This window comes from Saccostrea echinata, unplaced genomic scaffold (assembly GCF_033153115.1).
Source record: "Saccostrea echinata isolate AGI-Se365-2 ecotype Australia unplaced genomic scaffold, CSIRO_AGI_Sech_v1 ptg000002l, whole genome shotgun sequence".
Taxonomy (NCBI): Eukaryota; Metazoa; Mollusca; class Bivalvia; order Ostreida; family Ostreidae; genus Saccostrea; species Saccostrea echinata.
This window is the reverse complement of record NW_026889751.1, coordinates 11,721,171-11,744,710: the sequence shown is the minus strand read 5'-3', so window position 1 is coordinate 11,744,710 and position 23,540 is coordinate 11,721,171. Positions and strand designations below refer to the sequence as shown.

General features: G+C 33.7%; 1 protein-coding gene across 1 annotated transcript in view; it reads right to left on the bottom strand.

Annotated features, from left to right (window-relative positions):
* LOC133178026 (neuronal acetylcholine receptor subunit alpha-10-like) overlaps positions 1 to 23,540 on the bottom strand; it is a 34,572-nt gene extending 11,032 nt beyond the window's left edge. Inside the window, exons 1-6 of the mRNA XM_061312806.1 lie at positions 23,526 to 23,540; positions 17,930 to 18,139; positions 17,099 to 17,143; positions 16,373 to 16,482; positions 16,059 to 16,273; positions 14,916 to 15,242 (exon numbers count right to left, since the gene is read on the bottom strand). Of these exons, the coding sequence (XP_061168790.1) occupies positions 14,916 to 15,242; positions 16,059 to 16,273; positions 16,373 to 16,482; positions 17,099 to 17,143; positions 17,930 to 18,139; positions 23,526 to 23,540 (922 nt within the window). The remainder of the gene's footprint in view (positions 1 to 14,915; positions 15,243 to 16,058; positions 16,274 to 16,372; positions 16,483 to 17,098; positions 17,144 to 17,929; positions 18,140 to 23,525) is intronic.

The following is a 23,540-nucleotide window of genomic DNA, read 5'->3' as shown; positions in this document are numbered from 1 at the left end:
CTGTCATAAACAGATTATGTGAGATCTCTGTCATTTTTTTAATTTATTGTTTGACGTCCCTCTCGAGAATTTTTCACTCATACGGAGACGCCACCACTTGCCGGTGGAGAGCTACTAATTTTGACCTATACTCGGCACTCAGGGCCACTGAGCAGTAAGGATTCATTTTCGTGCCAGCACCTACTGCAAAACGCGACCTCGGTTTATACCGTCTCATCCGAAGGACCGGTCTCCACGTCCCACAGTGGGATTCGAACCCGCGATTTAAGGATCAACTCCTTACTCCACGACTCTAAAGCGAACGCTCTAACCACTGCACCAAGCGGGCGACATATCTCTGTCATAACAGAACAAATCAGATCTCTGTCATAAACAGATTATGTCAGATCTCTGTCATAATCAGATTATGTCGGATCTCTATCATAAACAGATTATGTCAGATCTCTGTCATAAACAGATTATGTCAGATCTCTGTCAGAATCAGATTATGTCAGATCTCTGTCATAAACAGATTATGTCAGATCTCTGTCATAAATAGATTATGTCAGATCTCTATCATAGACAGATTATGTCGGATCTCTATCATAAACAGATTATGTCAGATCTCTGTCATAAACAGATTATGTCGGATCTCTATCATAAACAGATTATGTCAGATCTCTGTCATAAACAGATTATCTCAGATCTCTATCATAAACAGATTATGTCAGATCTCTGTCATAAACAGATTATGCCGGATCTCGATCATAAACAGATTATGTCAGATTCCTATCATAAACAGATTATGTCAGATCTCTATCATAAACAGATTATGTCAGATCTCTGTCATAAACAGAACACATCAGATCTTGAAAACAGATGTAACACATCAGATCTTCAGCATAAACAGAACATATCAACTCTTGGACATTAAAAAAAACATAAGATCTTCGTTAAAGATAGAAATATTAAATCTTTAACATAGATAGAGCATATCATATCTCTATCATAAACAGAACATATATATCTATTATAAACATATCATATTTTGAATATAGATAGAACATATCAGATCCTCAACATAGATATAACATGTCAGATCTTCTTCAAATACAGAACACATTAAATCTTTATCATAAACAGAATATATCAGATCTTCAACATAATACAGAGTATGTCAAATCTCCAACATAGAAAATATAAGATCCTTACTACATACAAATAGAACACTAAGATCCTCAGCATAACATAGAACATAAATAAGATCTACAATATAGATAAAACAGGTTTTCATTATGATTATGTAACAGGCGGTGAAAAATCAAGTCTCAACCAGGGCCTCTGGCGTACCATTCCAGTGTTCTAACCACTGAGCTATTGAGACCCGACTTTCACACACCTGTGAACCTCATTACATATTCCCACTCTTTGTAGAAAATCGTCCTCAAATTCTATGAGTTTAGGAAATGCTGTAAGGCATGTTCCAAGGGGATAGCGGGTATTTGTACGTTGGGCGCCAAATGTCACAGGTGGTGAAAAAATTAAGTCTCAACCGGGACTCGAAACCCAGGGTCTCTGGCGAACCTTGCTAGCGCTCTAACCACTGAGCCATAAAGACCCGATATGTTGAGTGACTTTCACACACCTGTGAACCCGGTGACAATTAAAATGTACGAGATCTTCAACATACACCGAACCAAACTTCTAATTTAAGTGTTCACCTAACATTTTTTAAGTTATAAAGAACAAATGCATACAATAAGTAATTTTTTTAATTCATGGTTAATGATGCATATTTCAGTTCGATGTTGCGTAAATTTCATGTAAGTATCTCGTCAGACTTTAAGCAAAGTGTCAAGGACATGATGTACCCTCAAAATGAAAATTCACATAAATAACCTCTATGGAGTAAGACCACCACTCGCTCTAATTACTGCAAGACATCATTTTCTTATGAATACCATGTACCTCTGAATAGGATTGATTGATTGTATGTTGTTTTACGTCCCTTTCGAGAATTTTTCACTCATATAGAAAGTCACCATATACCAGTGAAGGGCTTCAAATTTTGACCTTTACTCGGCACTCAGGGCCATTGAGCAGTGAGGGATCTTTATCGTGCCAACGCCTGCCGTGACACGGGGCCTCGGTTTTTAAGGTCTCATCCGAAGGACCCCCAACTTTCACTTCAAAGTGCCGAGCGCATGGCGAAGGAACAGTTGCTACCCATTTTTTTTTATCGACTTAGGTCAGTCGCGGCCGAGATTCGAACTCACGACCTCCCGATCACGGAGCGAGCGCTCTACCGACTGAGCTACCATGAACGGTCCCTGAATAGGAGGTTAACCTATCTGCTGCTATACCTGCTGTATGGATCTTTCTAAACCGTTGAAATTGCGTGGAAGGGGTGGGGGCTTTGACATTCCTTTTAAAAGTCCCCAGTGTGTTCAATGGGATTCAGATTTTGCAGGCCAGTGCATCACAGAGATGACTCTTAGTCAACACTTAGACCCTCTTTGGGTGTCTCGCACGTAAGTGTACCTCTTTAAGGATGATTCAGACTGTTCTGAGATGATACTGGACTGCCATGAGCACCAGTTTGTTGCCATTTTCTTACCATGGAAGTTGCTGATTTAAATGTTTCTAAAGTGGTTCAGGACCATGTAACAATCTTTTAACCTGGTTGTAACACGAAACCTTGGCCTCAGACGATGATCCAGATCACTTCTGGTTTGGTTAAATTTTCTCCAAAGCTTTCAAATTTGATAAGTTTGCGATGAAAATAACGCTCATAGAAAATATGTTTAAGTGGATTTTTATACTGGTTGTTAATTTTTAAAAGTAATATCAAGGACAAATAAACACTAAAATAAAGGTGAGTAAAACGTGTCGTAAGGATGATCCAGATATCAACATTCCAACAGCTCTCCCTCCATCCTCAATGGTCATTTTGCCCATGTTTTGTGTTTTTTAATTAAACCCGTTCTTAAAGATCGATAATGGTCACAAAAAGAAGCTGATTAAACAAAACACGTGTCGCAAAGTACTGATTTATTGTTTTTAAAGCTGACATGAATTCTTAAAAACGCAACATTTTTATCAATGTACGACTTGTTTCATACCAACTATTCCGCCATATTTCTTTCAGATACCTTGTCTTATCGTAACGATATATACCCCAGTGCCCTCGTTACACTTGAGTGAATTTTTGGTTTGGCTATCGACGCGTGCACATCTCCGATAGTGAAGTATAAGGGAACACATGAATTGATGAAAACATTTTAAAACCAGAACAGATAAAAACAGTCATAACGATAATAATGAATAATTATCGTTTTGTATAATATAAATGCAAGTTTGGAAGAAAAAAACATAGTTACACGTGTTTGTTTGTTTTTTTTAAAGCATACCGATATATGCACAATAAACTTGAAATAATACACAGTAAAACTCGAACAAACAATTTGCAATAATCTATCGTAAGAATTGAACAAACAACTAGCGTACTAGCAAATTTGCTAAGCATGTCCATATGCATTCAAATACAATCGATGCATATCATGATATCGAGAGAACACGTCGAACGCTGTAAACTTATTCATACCTGGAAATAGACCACTGTACCCGTTCGAAGATGTGCACATGCCGAATAATTTACACCTTGTATTCCATTTATTGAAATATGCACCACAAAAAAGTAATAATCTCCTTAAATACTCAACAGTAAACACGTTGTCATGTCATCGTACAGCCAAGCACTCAAATACACTTAGTCCGTGCTGATCAGATTTTGGTCAGGGAAAATATCAAAAGTGAAAAAGGGAATTAGTATTTGCGCGACTGGGTAAAAAATAAAGAATCATTTAAAAGAAGTCTGATTGCTGATTATCTAAAACTAAACTGAGTAATTTTGGTGTAAGAAAATGATTTAGAACACGACATGAAAGCGTTTAACCTGAACACAAATTTACAAATATACACATACGTAGAGCGGGGGGGTTACCCCCTTTTCTCAGAGTGTCTTTCAGGCACGTAGCATCTAAGAAATAATTGACACTTTACCTGAAAAATCTTTGAAAAAAAAAGAAAAGAAAAATTAATAATAAAAATTATCAAAAATAATGATAAACAAATAAGTAAAAAAAAAAAAAAAAAAAAAAAAATATATATATATATATATATATATATATATATATATATATATATATATATATATATATATATATATAAAGAATATCCAAAATCCTGTTTTGTGGCGGTGATGGCGGGGGGGGGGGGGGGGGCTTTTTCACGATTTGACTATAGTGCAACAAAAAGTGGAGGGGATCAGTCTTTGAGTGTATATTTCATACTAAACAGTAAAACGGAAAAAGTGGGAGGGGCATCCACCAACGCGTTATACAGGTCTGTCTTTACTGTTTATTTTGCAAGAATTTTTTTTTTTATTTTAAGACTGGCTACATCCCCCCCCCCCACTCTCATCCAACATTATTGTACATTGTACTCAAATATTTTTTCTGCCGAAAATGATAGTATGAAGGGAATCTGTCCCTCTCCTGACTACGGATTTTTTTAAATGCCTGTTTTCCTTCTTCACTTCCCCCAATTTTTAAGTGCCTAAAGTTTTTCTTTTGTTTGTCACTCATTTAATTTACCCCCCTCCCCCCCAACTCCCCCTCGCATACACACATTTTGAGAAATGGTGCTACGTGCCTGTTTTATATGTATAGGAAGCCTTTCCAGATTGAAGAAATTCCACAGGCATTTTCCATTCAAGTATACCCTCTCTCTCTATCTCTCATGTGTAAGCATCCATGCATGTAAGAGTAATAATGCATATAAAATCCGATGTTGTAAAAATCATGGGAAATGCTATATATAGTCATAAGGACAGATCAAGGATTTTTTTCTGGGGCAGGGTGGATCACTCACAGGGGCACGTTGTTTTCCTTTCCTATAAACTTTGACTATTAATTATATAATACATGTATTTAAAGAAAAAATACACATACACGCAACCATATTTTAATCATTCAGTCACATTACAAATTTCTTTAAATATCTAGATTGTGTAAATATGTATTATTGTGAAAAAAAACTTATGTAATAATTAGTGCTTCTGCATCGCCACGTGATATCTTTTGCAATGCGAGGATTGTTGAATCTCCCCACTTTACATTTGGGTACACGGTAGAACTATTTCAATTATCAATATTACTTTCATATATACAGGCCCGTAGGAAGCAATTTCAGTTGGGGGGGGGGGGGAGCACAGCTATACATTTTCATTTGAGGGGGGCACTATCAACTACCAAAAATTCCTTGACAAAAAAAAAAAAAAGAGGTCATCAGACATTTTTATTGAGGGGGCACAAGCATATAGTAGCTATGTTTTCTATAGTAAACTATAATGACAATATTTATTATTCCAAATCGGGGCCCTTTTGAGCATATTACATACATGATTATTAAACAGAACATATAAATATAATAATTATTCACAAAATGTGATAATAGTAATATTCAGCATTTTCTTAACACATATACTTAGTCAATTTACTCTTGGTTCATAAGTTGATATAATTGCTAACATGTACAATTTGAAATACACATTGTAAAGTGTAAACAAGTACCACCGTGTACCATAATGCAAAAAAAGCCAGAGATATACATATACAAAAATATAAACTGAATAGATATATTCCACTAAATTGCAAAAGATACCACGGGACAGTGCATTGGTACTTTAAAAGTCACCATGTTTGCTTATCTTATGACCAAACTAACATTTATTGAGTGTTAAAAGTATACAATTTTTAAATTCTATATACATGTAGAAGACACATTATATTTCTATATATCGGAAAAATTATTGGGGGGACACCCCCCCCCCCCCCGGTTCCTACGGTCATGATATGCCAATTGTGTAATACTCACTCACCTTCAATTTAAAGAAAAACGCGTACTGTAGATTATTTTATAAACACATAATTATGTCTGTACTTGTTGGTAATTGTATCAATCGTGCTTATAATTTGAGACGCCTAAAAGGGCCCTGATTTGAAAATAATCTGTCTTTAGAAACAAATTGCCCAGTGTGTGTAACAGGCACTTTTTTTCCAAAGACTTTTTTTACCAGTCACCCCCCCCCCCCCCCCAATTTTTGTTGTAGAATAGTCAAATAATGGTTTTGTTGTAGTGTATGAATGAAATTTGGTATTGAAAGAATTAAGTTGGAACCTACACCCCACTCACCCCACCCCCCACGAAATAGGATTTTCGAGTTCGGACAATTTTCCTTTTTTTTTTTTGCTTGTCAAGTTTTTTTTTTCTCAGGTAAGTTGAAATTATTTTCTCTGGCTGCCCCCCCCCCCCTTACTTTCAAAAACGATGCTACGATCCGACGTTTGTTTAAAATATATTGAAAAATGTATTCTACATATTCCACCCCCCCCCCTTTCATTTTCTTTAAAAGATGTAAGATCCGTACCGAGAATGTCGTTTATGTATTAAATTTGATGTAATGAAGCCACATTCATGAACATATTTACTACATGTACCGACAACAGTTAGTTCGATTTCTGAATAATATATATTTTTTATATGCGTGACTATATTGTCTAATCAGGCAGATACCTGTGTCATTTCCACCTTCGATATTTTCCCTGACCAAAAATGCTGATCGACAGGGACCACGTGTGTTCAAGTGCTCGTGACAATGTGTTTACCGTTGAGTTACAAATGGAGTTATTTCTTCTGTGATGCATATTTCAATAAAAGGAAAATAGGAAGTAATTCTTTCGACATGTGCACATCCCTGTAGCGATAGAAGTATTTCAGGCAGATGAGTTAAAAGCGTTCGACGCGTTTTCTTGGCATGCATGCATGTATAACTTGAATGCGTAAGTTACATAGTATGTACTTATACCCTGTAGCATGCATAAAGCTCAACAGTAGTGTTATTTGGAAAAAAAAATGCATGTGTAGCCTTTTCTTCTTTATTGTTCATATATTTTGTATATATGTATATCAAACATGCATTTGCCGTTTTGATTTTTATGCACTGCATCTAAATTATTCAAAATTTATATACTCCTTTCCAGTTTTCAATAAAATTCTTAGTTTTGGTAGGATTTTTAGATTTATTGCATGTTCCAAAACTGCTTTATCGGAGATGTGTACAGGCCTACATGTTTTTGGTCGGTTCATGGCGTGTTCCGAAACTTTGCTATCGGAGATGTGTACATGTCGACAGCCAGGCTAGAAAATCACTCAAGTGTAACAAAGACATTAGGGTTTATATTGCCGGTAAAATAAGTGAGCAAATCTGAAAGAAATATGGCGGAAAAGGGAGTACGGGAATGAAATAAGTCGTACAAGGATGAAAATATTACATATTTAAGAGTTCATGTCAGCTTTAACCTTTGTCACAGGACACTGGTTTTCATCGGTGATAATTGATTTTCTTTCGACAATTGTTTGAAGACTCATTGGTTATAATAATTTGAAAATATCATACCATTCTATCATGTAAATTTTAAATAAATACATTTATTATAGTGAACATTTAGAAGTTTTGTTAAGTGTATATTTTTTTTCTACTTCACACAAAAAACAGGTCTAAAGAAATTCCAAATAAATACAACAGTTTATTATAATCTCACTTCTCTCACTGTGTTCGGCTAGGACTTCAACAAAAGTAAACAAGATGGCATGGATTGCTTAATGAGTTTATGCCATTTTATCATCGAAGCCTATAAAAAAATAATAATTGCTGTTTTTGAGGTAAATACATGTACGATGATTTAGCCACTCTCGGAGTAAAACGTTCACTTAGCCCTTCGACTCGGTGAATATTGTACTCCTCTAAAACAGCAATAATCGTATAATTTTGCGTACTGACATAAATCAATTCCATATTGACATAATAAAAGTTCTGTTTTGACATAAAAATCTTGCATATTAAAGGTGAAGATAATGAACATTGATCTCTCATAAATCATGTCTTACAGACAAGTTATCTGTTAAAAAACCCCTTACTTAATCAGGTCAATAAATATGCTACTATAGTTTAAATTGTTTTCTTACGGATGAATAAGTAAAATTGGTGTTTCATTTAGACAAAGAATTCTGCACGCAAAGTTTCCTTGATCTCAGTTTCATATGGTATAAATAATTGCGAACCACTGGAAATAAACACCCGACAGAGACCAAAAAGTTAATAATTAATTATTCACACGAAAAATGTAACATCTATAACTATAACACAGGTCATGTGTGCATGCATTGTTACATAGATCTTCTCGCAATACCTATTGAATAATGCTAAATCAAGCTTGCAATTGATGTCAATGCTGATTATTTCTTTACTAAACGCTTAAATGAATAGGTCTAGAGGTCTACTGACACCAATTTCATTCGAGTCCAACACACTATAACTGCAAAAATGCAGTTCAAGATTTGGATCATGGGAACTTTTTAAAAGTATATTATATTAATTTTTCGCATGTTCACAATGTATTGGTAGTGGTATTCTGAATGAAACATAGCAAATGTGAGAAAGAAGTCTCAAAGCTAATGAAACAGTAGCAAGCTTATACATGCATGTAGTGTTAATATTCTTCAGAGATAAGTAAAACCCTACACCTTAAACTTTCGCTAAAGTATAGAGAAAAGTGTTCGCTCAGTGGTAACAGAAAATGTGGAAGTATATTCTTATTAATATCTATAATATCTAGTCTTACATCATGAATAGGCTAAATGTTGATAGATTTTGACATGTCAAAACCACGAAAAACAATCAAACAAACAAAAAAGAGTAATAGAATCACTGTTTGTTATCTTCACTTTTTCTCATACTAAGTATTGTCAAATCAAGTCAGTAATCAGATCTTATAATGAATTAAAACTAATTAGAAGCTAATGTTTACCAGGGCAATAATTTCTCGGAGGGCAATATCAAGAGTGACTGTGACGTTGTCTGCATCCTGACATCGGGGAAGGATTTCACTGGTGTAGTTGATATCATGATACATGTATGAAAAGGGTTATCTACTCAGACCACAAAGAAACATTTAAATGATTGAGAGGGTATTGTTTCGAATGAAAAAAAAACCATGAAGAACGATCTTGCATCTTAATAACCAGTGAAATACTTTTGGAATGTAATCTACGTGAAGATACTAGTTGACTTTTTTCTTGAGAATTTTATAGACGCTTTTTAGTTTTCTTACCTATTAAGAATGAAGTTAAAACCAAAAGAATCAGAAGTGTATCCATTGGATTCCACATTTGGTCTTCATATAATGGCCTGTTAAATTTGCCCACTAATCAGACCATTGTTGAAAGAGAAGCACGAAAATTTTTGAAGTATCCGAAAGAATTTCTCGGCATTTTTTCAGTCGCCATCCAAATTATTGGCTGAGACTAAGCTACCCTTTTGATCTGGATCAATTGTTAGCTTTTTAAATTCAATCCGAGTCAGACTTTAAAACTGTCCAAACCTTCATGAATTGTGAATTAAGCTGCCATTGACACTCATCAATGCAGCACATATATGTCATGTTGTACATTTTGAATTTCATTGAATTGAAATAACATTAAAATGTTGTAATTTTTGCATTTACTTCAATTCAGTAAATTCAAAATTTACATCATGGTACAGTAGATATATAGCGAAACATGTGTATAAATTTATTAATATATTCGATCAGTGCATATTATCTATTCAAGATATATTACTAAAGTCAGGTACTCTTCACACAATATTGCTCCGAAGAAAATAGTTCCATTCATGATCAGTAGATAAAACATTACAACAAATATTAAGAATAATCATGTATATTTAATACGTTAAAGAAAACAAAATTAACGTTAAAAGATTTTAAGAAAATCACTTTTTCCCCAGAAAAGCAAATAAAAAGTTTTCATATTCCTACGCTCGCTGCCTCCTCAGTCTTTTTCACGAAAATATATAGGTCACACTTCGATTGATAATGATAAATCTTTTCACCAATTATATTACTGTCATGATTATTGTTCGTTAATTGCCGTATATTTTCTTTTGAGTTAGAATGTTAATCATTAACGGTGTGTGTGTTTTTTCTCTCTTTTTTTAAATAACGGAATGGTTATTATGGTTAAACACTTCTCGGCAAAGCAGCGTGATTTTCCGAGCTCGGAAAGATCTTCGCACGTGTGTAGACCTAGGCTATTTGGTCTTGCAAGAACAGGTGTGTGCACCGTTCCCTATTGACGCTTAGATCAGTAGACTGGGTATCAGTACTTGCTACGGACATAAAGAAGTTTAGAACTATACACCAGTTTCATAACAAGTGTAGGTTTTTTACTCAAGGTGAAGCCATAGACTGGGCTAGAGGGGCTGAGTTATGGTCATCGATCTAACACGAAAATGTACTATTTTTGTAAATAAAAACATTTCTAGAAACAAAAATGAAGTTTATCTTCAAAACGTCTGTATATTCAAAATCAGTATATGGTGGAGGAATATTCAGTGATGCTCCATGGCCGCAACCGATCTCGCGCTTTCTTTGCGTTTAACAACGGCCGTCAATGCATCACTGGACGAGTTCATTGATTACTCTAAAAGGTGACAGGTTGGACCATCTTTAACATCTGCCTATACTTTGAGTGATAGTACTTTTTAATAGCACAAAATTAAAAAATAAATTAAAATCTATCCTTGATAGATCTGTAGTTTTGCTATTTATAAAAATGGGCTATCTTTGATAATCCATAACGACTTGGACTTGTTTTGATTTTTTTTTTACAGAAGATTCTATCATTGGAAAGTTAGATGGTACACATGAAGCACAGACCCATAGTATGCGGGATTTTTTGGGAGTCCCCCCCCCCTTTCACTTTGAAAACGTTGTTATAGGCCTGTAACATGCTATTTGGATTAGATATTCCTGAAAATGAGTGAGGCGTTAAATACATTTTTTTAAAATTATACGATTAATTATATTTAGTTTATGTTCTATGTGAAATTAAAACTATTTTTATGCATATGCAATTTTGTGATAAAGTCACTACATGCATGTAACGTTATATATGTACATGCAGTTTGTTTCCTACTATATGCATATTTTATTCAACAAAAGTTGAAACTCATGCAGTAGCCTAAATATTATGTCATTTTAGGATATTTATGTATATGGCACTTTTATAGTTGACTTTCTACAGCTTGAGTATCTCTGACGTTTTGTCAGTAAATGCTTGTTTTTTTTTTTTTATTAGAAATCATCTGAACACAATGAAAATTTGAATAAATTAAAAGTCGAATATCTTGGATATTGGGTAACCCATATCTATTCTTGTATTTATTCAAGCCAAATCCAAATTCAAATTTTCGGCATAGTAGAATATTTCAATATAACATTACATTTTCAAATAAAAATCTCGTAATGCAGTGATTATTTTATATGATTATAGCATGTGGACAAAATCCAAATATTACATGCAAAATATGTCAATAAGTTTCAACAAATAATTAGATTTATCGACGCTGGGATGATGTATTTGTGCTTGGTAAATTGAGAATAAAACATCCTGTTATATCAACATTGATAAGATATATCACAAAGAGCTGTCATTTCATTGAAGTTAATGTCATGGCTACATATTAAAAGAATGAACCATGACAATATCTAACACATATGACGACACATCATACTGACATTGTCGGCTTTAAAAGATAAGTTTAATGCGAATCATTCTTGTCATGTCTTTGTAGATATTTGTTGTTTACTTTGTATTCCCTTCAGTGCGGTGAAAATATTTTCTCAAATTTGTATTTTTTTCACTTGAGTTTGTTCATGTCGGAACACACATATTTAATAATATATCTTTAGATGTACAAAGATCGACAAACATGTAATTTTTGCAGGACAGTGTTTGGCAAAAGTATCTTGAACATTCAATATTACAGCTTGCGAAATAAAATAAAGCGTAAATGCAATTTATTTGAAGAAAAAAGTTACTCCAACATTTTCCCCATCATGTCTCACTAATTAAAGCACGAAGAAAACCGCTACAGTTTTTTTTTTATTTGGATACACTTTTGTAAATATAAAAGAAAAAAAATATTAATGAATACATTTTATAAGGGACGATGTAGTCTCAGTGCATGTGTATCGAAGTGATAATAGCAGAAAAAAATTTCCATACATTTCTTTTCAAGAGAGAAATTCTGAATATAAGTGACATTACTCTTAGTGCAGAGATGAATCGATTAACTGATTGAAAGAAAAAACATCAAAGCATTTAAAGTTTAACATAAAGAACGTGTCATGTGTTTAGTTATCATGTTGTCAATTGAACAGGATACATGATATGAAATAATGAAAAATGTCATGGTTATTGGTACCTTATTTTCTATTAAAGTCTTCTCCAAAGTTTGGTCAATAAAGTAGAGTTGAATGCAGCGACTTCATATCAGTTTCTCATCATAGCATTGAACATATCAGATATTAAACACAGACAGAATATATCAGATCTTGAATACAGACAGAATATATTAGGTATTAAAACAGAATATTTAATAGGGTTTATCAGACTTTGAACAAAGATTTGACATATCAGGTCTTGAACATATATAAAAAATATCGGATCTCGAACATTAAAAGAAATATCACATCTTGAAACTAGATAGAACATATCGAACATATCGATCTGAACATATCAGATCCTTAACAGAGATAGAACATATCAGATCTCTATCAAAAACAGAACCTATCAAATCTCTGTCATAAACAGATTATGTCAGATCTCTGTCATTTTTATATTTATTATTTAACGTCCCTCTCGAGAATTTTTCACTCATACGGAGAAGCCACCACTTGCCGGTGGAGAGCTACTTATTTTTAGCTATACTCGGCACTCAGGGCCACTGAGCAGTGATGGATCATTTTCGTGCCAGCACCTACTGCGAAACACGACCTTGGTTTATACCGTCTCATCCGAAGGACCGGTCTCCACGTCCCACAGTGGGATTCGAACCCGCGACGTAAGGATCAATTCCTTCCTCTGCGACTCTAGAGAGAATGCTCTAACCACTGCGCCACGCGGGCGACAGATCTCTGTCATAAACAGAACAAATCAGATCTCTGTAATAAACAGATTATGTCAGATATCAGACACAAACAGTTATGTCAGATCTCTGTCATAATCAGATTATATCAAATCTCTATCATAAAACAGATTACGTAAGATCTCTGTCATAAACAGATTTTGTCAGATCTCTGTCATTAACAGATTTTGTCAGATCTCTGTCTAAACAGATCATGTCAGATCTCTGTCATAAACAGATCATGTCAGATCTCTATCATAAACAGAACATATCAGAGGTCTGTTCAACAGTGCGAGCGCTCGCGAACATTTCTGTTGAAGGTATTAGGAATTCTGGCGAGCGCTCGCGAACGTTCGCTCTGTTGAACAGGCCTCAGATCTCTGTCATAAGTAGATCATGTCAGATCTCTGTCATAGGTCGAACCTATAAGATTTTCGACATAGATAGAACATTTAAGATTCCCAAACAAAATTTTCTTATTATTTTTATAATACTTATTTACTGCAATTATTGCTTTTATCAGCATTATTTGAAAACACAATAAGTATACATGTGGTTAATCGAAGGCGTTCCTATATAAAGTAAAGCAGTGCCTCAACATTTCCCTTGTAAAATGTTCTGTGCAGATGGAAACAATATTAGAGTGGATTTTTGCAGTTGACAATGACAAATTTCTTCCCCTCTTTCAGTTGGGCACATGGCCATCAATAACTGAACAATGACATATCTTTGGATATATATATATGTATGTATGTATATATATATATATATATATATATATATATATATATATATATATATATATATATATATATATATATATATATATATATATATATATTCAGCATTAGCTGACGACAGATAAGGGTTTGAGACAAAATCCTCACATCTTAAAGTATGGACAACAGCGTGTTATTTAAGTTAGAACCCATTCCACTCGAATGTTCGATAATATAAAGGACCTGGAAACTATTTTCTGACAGATGAATGACCATTAAAACTGGTAAAGAAGAAATGCTACGACAACCAATGATTCTGATGGCCAAACTTAATTTAGGTACGTTTCGGAAAGAGGATTTGGATGAAATATCAAAATAATAAACACAATAATATCAATAGACTTTTAATTCACAACTTTATGTAATCGTAACTACTGATTTACCAAAATACCAAAGAAAACTACAGTTACTATGAGAGAAATAACCATGTAAAAAATGAAAAAGAGACGGTCTAATACTCGTGCCAAATTTCGCCATTCTTCTAGTCTCTGTTCTGAGCTTGTATGGTCAGTTTTTGTCTCCTGACTACAACTTTCTATTGAAAATGAATGTACACTTTCCACCTCAACATCACATTTGTTTGTTTCCTGAAAAATAATGATACAAAATAAATTAAGGAATTGTTAGAACATTTGTTTTTGTAGAAGAAAAAAATCAGTTTTTTTCCTGAGAATTCAGCCCTTAAAAGCGTGTATTTGTGAAGTTGAATATAAAACAAACCTTGACTATTACAGTTTCTGGCTTCTTCTTCGAATCACCGACTCTCGTCGTATCACAGAGCATAAATTGTAGTTTTCTAAGGAAAAGTCTCTTGACTGATGAAGGTAATGGGCTTGTCGATTCTCCACGGAAATGTAAATACAAGACACAGACGGCAAATGTACAGGAGAGACATACGATAACCATACACACCGAAAAATACATCCCTGTGAAATAAAAGTATGGTCCATTTATATACTTAGAGAGCCCTAATATATAATATAAAATTGAAATTAAATATCTTGTTATGAAAAAAAGTACCAGCTACAAATCAAATAAAGAAATTCCCGTCCCCAAATTTCACTCACCAATAATTGGAAACGTTTCTGCGGATGCTGGTAACTTATCAGAAACAAGGAGAAGAAATACTGATAGCGACAATAAGACGGTCACTTCAAGTGAAACTTTTTCACCAGAGTCAGCCGGAATTATGAAACCCAGGGCGGCTAGAGCAAGCACAAGTGTGCATGGAAATATAATTGTCAGCACATAGAACTTCGGCTTCCGCTTCATCTGAAGATAAAACGTCACATCCGGGAAGGGCTCTGGGCAGCATCCATAGTATAACACGTGACGTTCACTCCGGAAGCTGATCACCTCCCACTCATTGCTCTTGACAAAGGAAGACAAATCTCCTGCAAAAAAGAAAAAAAATGTTTAAAAACAGCTCTGAAGAAAAAATACATTGAGTCCAGTGTTACCATGTTCTGAATTTTGTATTTACTTCAAAATTTAGAACATGACACACTAGTCATGCGAGTGGGTTAGAAAAAAGTACCTTAAACTAGCCATAATCGTGATGCATATCTGCATAAATCTAAGTGGTCAGTTGTTACCGGTATTCATATAAAATCAACGATATTATAGAAGGTAAGCGCATTTGCATCCATCACAAATGAGCCATTTGATAAGAACCTGTAAATGTCTTCTGATAACGCAACCTCACATGGTACAAACTCATATAAAATATTGTAAGGGATGTTAACCATCTATACAATTTAAAAAAAAAATGTAAGATGTGTGAAGGTTTCATCTCTTCGTAAATCCGTAGTGATATCATTATTACATGTAAAAATTTACACATTTACATATGATTGTGAAATTTATTTTGTTTGCGGTTGCTAAAGTTGTTACTGAAGGGAAAAAAAACTTCACTTAAATATCGCTATTTCAAAAATGTGCATTATTTCAACCAGAGGTACTGTGGGCACTGAGCTCACAAAATGATATCCCCACCTCCCATATGATTATAATGGCAAAGTTCATGTTTTGCTAAGGGAGACCCGAAATATGTGTCAGATGAAAAGTAAAATAGGTCACAATGGCACTATGTAATATAAAGATTCTGTGTGAAAGTAATGGACGGACGGACACCTCCATCATTATACCCCTCCCCCCGTTTTTCAAGCAGGGGGTATAGTTAATAAAAGACATAAAAATCAATGCCAAACCGGTAGATCTTCTGGCCACTAAATCAACCTCCTGCCCATTATAAGTCCATGACCCTAGTGTGATGGTACATTTCTGTGTGTCGTAAGGGAAATATGTGACATCAACCGAACACGACATCTCCACAACTGTCGGAAAGTTGAAATAGGCTGAACCGTCGGAATACACCGTGATCCGGTAAAAACCCCGACCAGGCATATTCTCACCCTCATGAGCACTGATAGGGAAAATAACGAAACATAACTTACGTAAAGAATGAATATAGTGATATCGGTCTAAAAAAGTTTATCTACCACTAAATATAATAAAAATGCACCTCTCAAACAGAGTAATATCGGGTGTCCAAAGTTTGCCCATGGAGACCGAGAAGGAAGTGAGTCCGCCGTATGTGGCAGGTGTCCAGGCCAGACCGCAGTCTTTCCAGCTCTGAATTAAAGTTATTGACAATGATTTAGTATACAAAGATTTGATTTCATCATTTCTTTTAGTTGTGTAATTTACTTCAAAGCATAAGATTTTCAACATTCAAAAAGTGAAATTTTAAAATACGATATTACAAAATTGAGGCTCAATCATCATTTTGACAAACTACTACCAAATTGTTTTTCAAATGATATTTTTCTGCATTATTCAACAAAACTGAGTGATCAATCTGATATTCCTCACTTCAAAATTATGGCCAAGGCAAGAAAGCTTGACCTTGACCTTCTCCGTAATTCCCTGTTTTAGGATCAGGACACACCCTCTAGTCATAAGCATCTTTGTTTTAAAGTTGAGCTTCCGATGTTTCTACGTTTCAAAGTTGTAGCCAGAACAATTCGAACAAAATTTTATCAAATTGATTGAAAATGATCGGTTGTTCTAGAACTCTTTTATAAAAGTTGTCGATAATTTGAATAACAGACGTACATTTGTACAAATGCTGGACAAACTTTCACCAAAAACAAAGCTCAGGTTAGCTAAAAAAAAGTTTAAAGAAAAAAGAAAAGAACATCTGCTATTTGTTTGATCTTTATTAAGAGTACTTTATTGTATACTGTACCTGGCGTATCCACATCTTTAACTTCAACGTTTGTTCTCTTTCATTCTAAGAATATTTATTTACATAATTAAGTAATAACAAAGAACTCGCAAGAAAAAAAATGATTTTAGGAATTACATGTTAACTACATTAAAATGAAATAGAGGTAAACTGTCAATTTAACTGACCTGCTGATTTATTATTTTTTTCTCTCGATATGTCTCCTTAGAGTGAAACACAAATAATATTGTTACATTTAATCATACTTTAACAAACAACAGTTATGTAAACTTGGTCTACAATGGTTCTTTCATGTATAATTAAGAACTTTGAGTATAAGTGTGGACATTTTTCTCTATTTAGAAATCAATGTAGAACCTTGAGAATAAACAGCTGCAATTGACATGGGTTAATAAATATTTTCTTCTATAGGGTGCTGTGCTGAAATAATACTCAAGTGTAACTCATTCATGTATTCTTTATTCAAGACTAGTAATTAGAAATATCACAAATGTTTTAATGTCTATTTTAATTTCTTCGCTACAGATTCCATTGGAATTCGTACTGGTATAAAAAAAAAAAAAACCCACACATTCTGTGATAATTAGAATATCAATTTAAAAAGCCAGGTATTAGGAGAAAACTATTATATATCTACATAACTCTTACTGACTTTTATGGTTTAATGTTGTACACTTCTGGTGACAAGTAGACGATAAATTTACATATTCTCTCTGGCATCCATGGTATAAATGTATACTTCCGGTGATCAGGGTATAATAAGAGAGTACAATCAGTCTCAGAAACTAACAACTTAATCTTTCAGTGATTATAACAGTTTATAATATTTACCAGGGCAATAATCTCTCGGAGGGCAATATCTAGATTGACAGTGATATTGGTGGTATGATTGCATCTGGGCAGAATTTCTGTGGTATAGTTCGATAACAGGCTACTGTAGAGACTCTGTTCTATGGTGGAAGGTTTAGCCTCTGTAGAACAAACATCGTACGAATCAATCACTAATCTGATAATTAAATAGGTCCTCCTTTGTGTAGAGGGCTAAAAACAATATGCAAGATCAACTATGATTTAGGTCATGTCTTATTTTACTATCTGATTACTGTATGATTATTCATAACAACAAACATTATACGGACTCGCTCATCATAAAAAGTGTTGCAATGTCATCTTTACAAAACATGCCTACAATCAACACTATTGATTATTATAAAGACAAGTAAAATACAAATTTTTAAAAGAAAAATCAAAAGAAACAAATGGAAGAATATGATAATTATAGAACATGAAAGTTTGATTTCACCGTTTCATTGCAATAAAGCTAGATAAACATCGATGGATGCAAGGTAATCTGATTCTTCAACAAAAGTAAAAATCAAATGAGAAGAAAAAATATAGTTTATAATAATGTTTTGTATTCTTACCTTTCAGCGTTAAAATTACAATTAAAAAGGAAATAACTTTTTCCATTTGACTCCAAAATCGTCATTCACTACAACTTTCTTTTAAATTCTGCTGCAGTTGAAAGCGACGACCGTCAAATATGAAATGTGCAAGACATTTCACTGTTATTCGTTAAGCTTTTTTCCCTCATTTGTTGCCAATCAGCCACGTTTAGGTTAATTATCGCGTCAGATCGATGACGTGTAAACAATTTAAATTCTGTTGAAAAATGGGGTCGTAAAAGTTGCCTAACTTTGAGCCTGCAGTAAAAATAGCCTTGGATAACATCAATTCATTTTAAATTAGTTTCCCTCGGATTTAAATTTAATTAATTAAATATGTATACGTTTTACTGTGTAAATTTCTAAAACCACATTGTTTTTCTCGTACTGGTTTGGTGTGTTTAGATGCTTTTGTGCTAAAAGGTTTCCATTTTGATTTATTCTATTTCATCTTTCTCTTTCAGTTCCATATCAAGATCCGTATCAAGATCATATTTTTCTTCTTGAGACTGTCTAGACTTTTTTTTTTTTTACAGTAATATATCTTTTTTCTGACTATAGATAAAGGACAAATCTCTGTAAATCCCGCCTGAAAGGTACGCATCATTTTAAAGAAAAATCAAGTACTAATACTTAAAATTGGATTAGCCAATCTCAGTTTAATTGATTTAGAGGTGATATGGTGGTCGAAAATAAGCAAATCCCCTTTTTCCCACTTGCCCCCTCCCCTCCTTGCCTCCCTCTTTCTAACTGATCATACTATTTCTGTGTAATTTAAAATATATAGAAAACTAAAATTATTTTGGTAAAAACTCTACCTAATTGTATTTAAGGCATAAGGTCATTGCAAATCAAACATTAGATGAAAACATACAGAGATATACACAAGGGTAAGGTTTCAAAGGAAAATACAATTAGAAATGTACTTCAGTATACCCATGGTTGTACATCCGTTTTCCCTAGTTGTACAAAATGACAAATCTAAAGAAGAAATAGAAAAAGACAGGACAAAACCTGTTGAGCATCTTTTCATTTCTAAAAATGCCTACAACATCTAAACCAGTGTAATTTTTGGTCAGTTTTCTTTGTTATTTTCTTTATTATTTTTAAAGAATTGGACATATACGTGTGACTGTAAATCCAACAAAACATTTTCTAAACTTGGGACTAAACAAAACCAAAAGATTTACTGGATTTAATGTATCTGTGTCGAAAGACACTTTCCATAAAACCCAGTTTCTTTAACTACAGCTTAAAAATGGATAATGTCAGAATCTCTTAAAACACACTGTTCATTTATAGTATATTTGTTTGAAAAATTGAGACCCCCTTTATTTGAATAAATGCTAAAGGTGGTAATACTAATAGATGATTAAATTATCAAAACATCGACCACATTTATACATTTATTCTCATTGCGATAAAATAAGACCTGGACACAGTAACTTAGATTGAAAGGTTTAAAAAAATGTTTTTTAAAAGGGGCTTCAAAAAAAAAAAAAAAAAGATTAATATTTTTGTCTGCATTTTCCAGAATTAACACGAGATTTGCATGTTCCTTGAGACTTTTACTTATTCTAAATGACAACATAACCTTCAGATGAAACATTAGATGTAAACTATTCGGAGACTGAGGTTAGGTTTAAAACTAAGTTTTCCTTTCAAAAAAGGCATACAGTTATTCATATAGGATAAAAAGCTTCGAAGGTTTTTCCCGTTGTTAATGTGCATGTTATTTATTTGTTTTTTTTCACGAATCTATTTTGTGCATACATGTAACATGTAATTTAATTGAAATCGCTTCAAAATTACTGGGCTTTATAAATTCTTGAAAGTATTTCTCAACATGCTTATTTTGAATGTTTCTTTTTGTGTCACCTGCAGGGCAGAGCGGCACTTAGGGATCACTTTACCCGGCGTCTGTCTGTCTGTCACACCCTATATCTCGAGAACTGTAAGAGGTATGGTTTTGATATTTTGCACATATATTACTCGGCACTATGGCTTTTGTAAATTACCATGGTTACCGACCTCGTTATCCTTGACCTTTGATTGACTTTTCAAAATAGTTCATAGTGCCGATATACAGCATATTTCTGATACATAAGAGGTAAGTCTATGCTATTTAGCATGTGCACTGTTTGACAAAAGACAGTATGAGAAATATTAGCATAACAATCCCCTTGACCTTGACCTTTGACCCACTTTGCAAAAAATACCTCGGACAATTTAATTTTACTTATGACTTTTGAATTTTGAGAGGCAAGATTTTGATAATTTACATATTTATGAGCTCATGATACTGTATTTTGAAACTTTATGATATTCAGTTACCACACAAACTTATATTAAATACTATGAAAATACATCGGTATCGGTATTCCATAATGGATCATGTAGAATGACAACTGCAGTATCTCTTTTGGAGGATTGTTGGAAACACATATTAATAAAATGATAAATAGTTATTTCTAATAATTTCAATTTAATTCTTCATTTGAGGGTTAAGGAATCATATTTTCTTTGATTGTCAGATTCTATGGCAGTCTTATACAACCCATGGATGCCATTTTTTCTTAATTTGCAGGCAAATGCATGACCTATCATGCTAATAGAAAATAAAAAGCTGACTACTCTTAGATTAATTTACATCTTTAATCGAGCTACAAAGCGGGTGACACATGCGCCCCTTGGAACACTCCAGTTTTAATCATGTAAAAGAACCAACATTCAAAATGAGGTGCCAAGAAAATTATTGTAAAGAGTAAATAAAAAGAATATTGACATGTCTTCAACAACCTGGGTAGATTTATCATTATTGACCATTAACGAGAGACGAAAAAGATGGAAAGCTATTAAAAAACTTTATCAATAAACACCTCTTTGCAATGTACTTAGTTATCATTATAGTAAAAAGGAAAAATGTAACAAATGAAAAGGGCATTAATTTTTTTTTTTTTTGTATAAATCAAAATGACGTTTTCCCCAGACTTTTTATGTATGCCAGATTTAAAAACAATAAAGCTTGAATCTGGGTTCTTTTCCTAAGTTCTTTTATAAAATGGGACCATGGATTATTATGACTGCAGTAGAGAATGCAGATCAGAAAGAGCAACTTTTAAGAAAAAAGGGACACTGACTGCCAAGGTGAAAAATTCTTTGATAAATGGACAGCCCAGAAAAACTGGTTTCATTGTTTCCGGTGACGTCATGCAGAATTGCCTCTTCGAAAGCCTAAAAAAATATTCCACAACGAGAGACAGAAATCGGAAAGCAATTTTGAACATACCCCAAAAGATACTAGAGGCGTTGCTGGGCTTACAAATACATGTATTATCATTATGGTCTGTTTAAATACTGTTGGAAGTCCCATGCCTCCCATGTTTGCCGTGAAGGGAAAGACATCATAGATTCAACACAGAGGCGGACCCAGAGAGAAGTAAATAGAGCATCAAGAAAATGATATGACATGGCCGTAGGAACCGGGGGGCACAGGGGGGGGGGGGCGTGCCCCCCCCCCCATAATTTTGCCGATATATAGATGACCATAGAAAATTTAGCTATTTCTAGGTTGTACCCCCTCAATAAAAACGTCTGATGACCCTTTTTTATTTGCTTGTCAAGGAATTTTTGGTAGTTGATAGTGCCCCCAAAAAATATATGGCTGTGCCCCCCCCCCCCAACTGAAATTGCTTCCTACGGGCCTGTATGATGTCTAATATACGGGAAATATGGTTTAAAAAAATCTGAAGGTCGGTTTCAGGTATACTTATTTCCGATGGACAATCCTACCAATCAGCACTGTTCAGTAGCGATATACGGTAGGTCCTCAGTATCCATTCTATATTATTCTATAAGTGATGAATTTGATCGTCAGCTTTATCATGTATCCTACACGGGAAGTGTATCATCACACAGACACTGATGCAGTTTTTCAGAGTATTAAAATAAACATATAGTAGGCAAAGAAATGATGCTGATTTTTAATAATGTGATCAACTCTAAAATCTCGAACAGATATTTTGATAAGTTCTTCTCTATAATACATGTACATACAGCGCCCCAAGTTGAATTCCCAAATGGAAAGGTGACAACTGTCATTATCTATCAAATTTGTTATTTCTTTTAAAATCCCTTTACCCACATTGGATTATCCTGAGATGTTCTTTGAATGGATACTGAAGCCCTACCGTATATCGCTGCTGCAGGATATTCAAACTCCACACCATTGAGAAGTGGAGGATTTCACGCTCGGTGCTCACTTTTACAAGCAAAATATAAACTGACCAGTAAGTATTACTCCAGAGATAGGGAAGTGACCAGAAGTATAACTCCAGAGGCAGTCAAGAGGGTCTGGCAGTGTGTAAGTTATTTTCAATTAACGTCTTCTTTTAATCAAATTTGAATGTATTCTTTTACCGAAAAATACGTGATTATCAAAATTTTAATGCTAAGAACCGGTTTTGATTTACACGAAATGAACAGTGAAAAATGTAAATACTATCCATCATAAATTCAAGTTTTCGTTTTTGAAGCTTTTTTCTTAAAACTTTTTAATTCGTATTTTTTTTTTATTTATCATGGAATCATGAACAATCATTGACACCTTGATTGTGTGAAAATAATTTATATAACTAATAATTTTCAGTCTTATATTAAAACGCCTAGTTCAATTTACAAACTTTAATTTTTCTTTTAAATTGTGTAAACCATTATTTCATTGTTATTTTCCTAATGATTACGAATTGAAATTTTTGTACATGTAATTTAGTTGAAATTAAGTCCCAATTAATGTAATGTTAATAAAGATGTTAAACTTTTCGTCATTTTAGTATATAAACAGAGTCATCTAATATAAAAGTGGGAATCAAGTGTAATCATATCTTCAAGCTAATTTTTTTTCTCTTTGTTTTCGTTAATTAAAGATTAAAGACTGTCTTAAATAAAATAAGATATTTGTTGGGAGAAAACATTCCTCTTACTAGCACCCACGTCAT